At 36.6% G+C, this 3,422-nt stretch overlaps 1 protein-coding gene across 1 annotated transcript; it reads right to left on the bottom strand.

Moving 5' to 3' along the window:
- Window positions 1-330: 330 nt before the first annotated feature.
- On the bottom strand, window positions 331-2,895 carry LOC141632831 (protein FAR1-RELATED SEQUENCE 5-like). The gene is made up of 2 exons (XM_074445342.1): window positions 2,802-2,895; window positions 331-2,048 (listed from the first exon to the last, which is right to left on the bottom strand). The coding sequence occupies exons 1-2, from the start codon at window positions 2,893-2,895 to the stop codon at window positions 331-333; spliced, it is 1,812 nt and encodes a 603-aa protein (XP_074301443.1).
- Between the last annotated feature and the right edge of the window lie 527 nt (window positions 2,896-3,422).

The following is a 3,422-nucleotide window of genomic DNA, read 5'->3' on the forward strand; positions in this document are numbered from 1 at the left end:
AAGACAACCACTTCCTTTGGTATTTTTGTTCCTAAGAGCATCTGAAGTTCCCTATTCTTCTTTCTCAGCCTATCACCCGTGTTACTACTACTACTACTACATTCTCAATTTGGTTTGTGCGCTTATCTTGTCTTTAAAACCTTTCATAATGCCCAAAGAATTCATCAACATACTCAGTTTTTTGTTCAATGAGCGTCACACACGAGAACACCTCAGACCATAAGGTACCAATTTTGTGCCGTCTAACATCTAATGAGTTACAATCTTCAATTAAAGTATGTGGCACATTATTACAAATCGGCTGACATGTTGCCAATTTGCTCCACCTACTTAATGATATCGATCCGGAACATTGTCAAGGCCTTGTTCTTTCAACACGTAAAGCGCATGACGGCACAAAATTCCATGTCTCTCGAACTTTTTACAGGTGCAGTTCACTTTCATGTCGTCAGAGATAAAGTTAACATAGTAAACCTTGTCTTTTTCACGATCAATAATGGGGATGTTGTCACTGGTAGTAACCCCTAACATTTTAACACCACAAGTGAAACAAGCATCCACCCACTCGTTTTTAAATTCAGAAAACATCACTGGGGTGCAGAACTCAGAAGCGTGTTTTTCCAAAGGGTGAGGCGTTTCTAGATCAGGGAAGAAGTTTTTTGACTCGGCTATTAATTTGGACTGTTTCCATCGTTGAGCGTCCATAGCACTTTCAAACCTCATAAGAAACTCAACCAAAGTTAAGTTTGGGTTCATGAAATTACCGAAAAAGCTATTCTCGGACTCAGACCTGGATGTGGTTCTCATTAGTCCACCCATAAATAAATCCCTGAAATATGCTGGGATCCAAGAAGCCCTTTTGTCAAACATCGTATCTAACCATTCATTATCAGTCAGCCCGTACGAGGGTATAACTGCGCACCACCGTTCCTCAAACTCAGACGGTTCGATATCTTCTGCCCAAACACAGGAGCACAACTCTTTCATGAAGTTAGTTTCTCGATATAGCGTAGTTCCGATCTTGTCTGGCAGTTTTTTCATGATATGCCACATGCAATATCTGTGCTGATTTTTGTCCCCGAACACTGTTTTAACCCCTGCTCTTATGCCTCTATCTTGATCAGTAATTATGCACACAGGATACTTATTGCTCATTGCGCTCAGAAAATTCTGAAACAACCATACGAAATGCTCATCAGTCTCTTTCCTTATAAGTCCTGCTCCAAATGTCACACATTTTTTGTGATGGTCAACCCCCGTTAAAGGTGCAAATATCATTTTATACGTGTTCATATTAAACGTCGTGTCAAAAAACGTCATATCACCAAAGAGACTGTAATTCTTTATAGCTATAGGGTCAAACCAACAAACCCTAGATAGTCGACCACGATCGTCAACATCAAAATCAAAGTAGTACGAACTACACATGGCTTTTTTGTGCATGAAATTTTCAATCATCATTTGTGCGTCATACCCTTTAATAAATTTCTTCACATCCCTCCAAAAAATATTGAAGTCCTCGAGTGATGCGCCTACATTTTGATACCCTTTCACGTACTCTTTGAACATCTTAAAGCTTTGCACTGGCCCCTTATTCACCTTAGAATTCTCAACAATCATGGATTTATGTATAAGGGTTAATTCTCGTGACTCGGTCAAATGCACCACGATGTTTGGTGTTGATAGGAGGTGGGTGTGACCTTCATGAAAGTCAACAATCACATATTGTCCTTTTTCATTTCTTCGAAAAAAAATCTTTGCATTACATAAAATTCTAGTTCTCTGTCTCTTTTTTACCTTCTCTCTAGGCTTACTTTCTCCAAATTTACCGCACACACAAAGATTAGTCATGACAACCCCGTCTATGTTTCGTTGCGTCGACTTCCTCATTTTAAAACCAGAATTAGCAGCATAAGCCTTATAGAATTCTAGCCCATCCTCTAGTTTATCAAAGATCATACCCAAAACAGGCTTCAATTCTGGCGCACATACATGTATTCTTTCCTTCGGGTTTGTCTCGATGATTGGTGAGCCTGCATCTATGCACGCTACACAGTAGAACAGTGTGGGTATAAGCAGCGAGTTCAAATAACTGATGCACAACAAATATAATTTCCAGGTACGCTAATTTAGTCAAAAGCACAAAATCAATTAGAAAACGAAAAACCACAGAAATTAACACATAAATTTGTGCCTGATCGCTGACATATCGTATTTTTCATTACTGACTACTTAACGTAGACGTCAAGATACACCAATCACGTCTAATAATTTCGACATAGGCAGAAAGTCAAATGCTTATTATGACACGAATCGGTATACCCCTTAATTATAATTCTAGATACGCTTCTAAAAAACACAAACGCATCAACTATACTAATGGATACGCTATTCATATACGCTGGTTAATTAAGGGCGGTTTCGTTATTCTACCAGGGACGTTTTCCATATAAGGCAATTACATCAATTATACTAATATACATGCTATTGAACTAAACAGAATACTGTGTAGTGTGCATAAGAAACATGATCAGCAAGTGTAATAATCAACTCTAAAACAAATTGCATATCACATACACTAATCACCCTAAGAAGACAACCGTTTCTTATCCATCAGACTCATCAATTTATAATACCAATCAGGCTAATGAAACATGAGCAGCAAGCGTAATAATCTGTCTTCCTATGTTTAAATTAGTATGAATACGCATCAAAACGATCAATAGATACATCAATCAGACGATTTTTAATGATACGATTTATAAAAAAGGCTATCTCAACTGATTTGCAGATGTACATACCTAGATGAGATGACGACTGCACGATATCATTGCTAACAGCTGGAACAATCGCATCAATATGTTCCCCCAAATCGCTATAACCCTCAACATCCATAATTTTCTACGATTGAAATAATTCTGGAATGCCAATCGAAATCACAAAAATCGATTGTTCATGCATCAATCACACCAAATCAATCAGAAAAATATTATAACAGTACATCAATTAGATGATCAACGCCATTGATTATGATCAATTTCATCGATTTTTGGCGGCTGTAGTTTTAAGGTTTTCGCGGTATTTTCTTTGTTCTTCGAGGAAAATATTTGTTTTGATTTGGGGGAAAAGATTTGGAAAGTAGTGAGAGAAAGAGAATTTTGGATTTTTTTTGTCAAAACAGTAAGGTTAGTCGCGCGTAGGATTTTTCGAGGTATCCGTGATATTTTTTGTTTAAAATCCTTCTATTGTAGGTCGTTCTCACCGTTTGCACCGAGTGATCGTTCTCACCGGATCCCGCCTATATATATATATATATATATATATATATATATATACATATATATATATATATATATATACATATATATATATATATATATACATATATATATATATATATATATATATATATATATTACATA

Source organism: Silene latifolia, chromosome Y (genome assembly GCF_048544455.1).
Source record: "Silene latifolia isolate original U9 population chromosome Y, ASM4854445v1, whole genome shotgun sequence".
Classification (NCBI taxonomy): Eukaryota; Viridiplantae; Streptophyta; class Magnoliopsida; order Caryophyllales; family Caryophyllaceae; genus Silene; species Silene latifolia.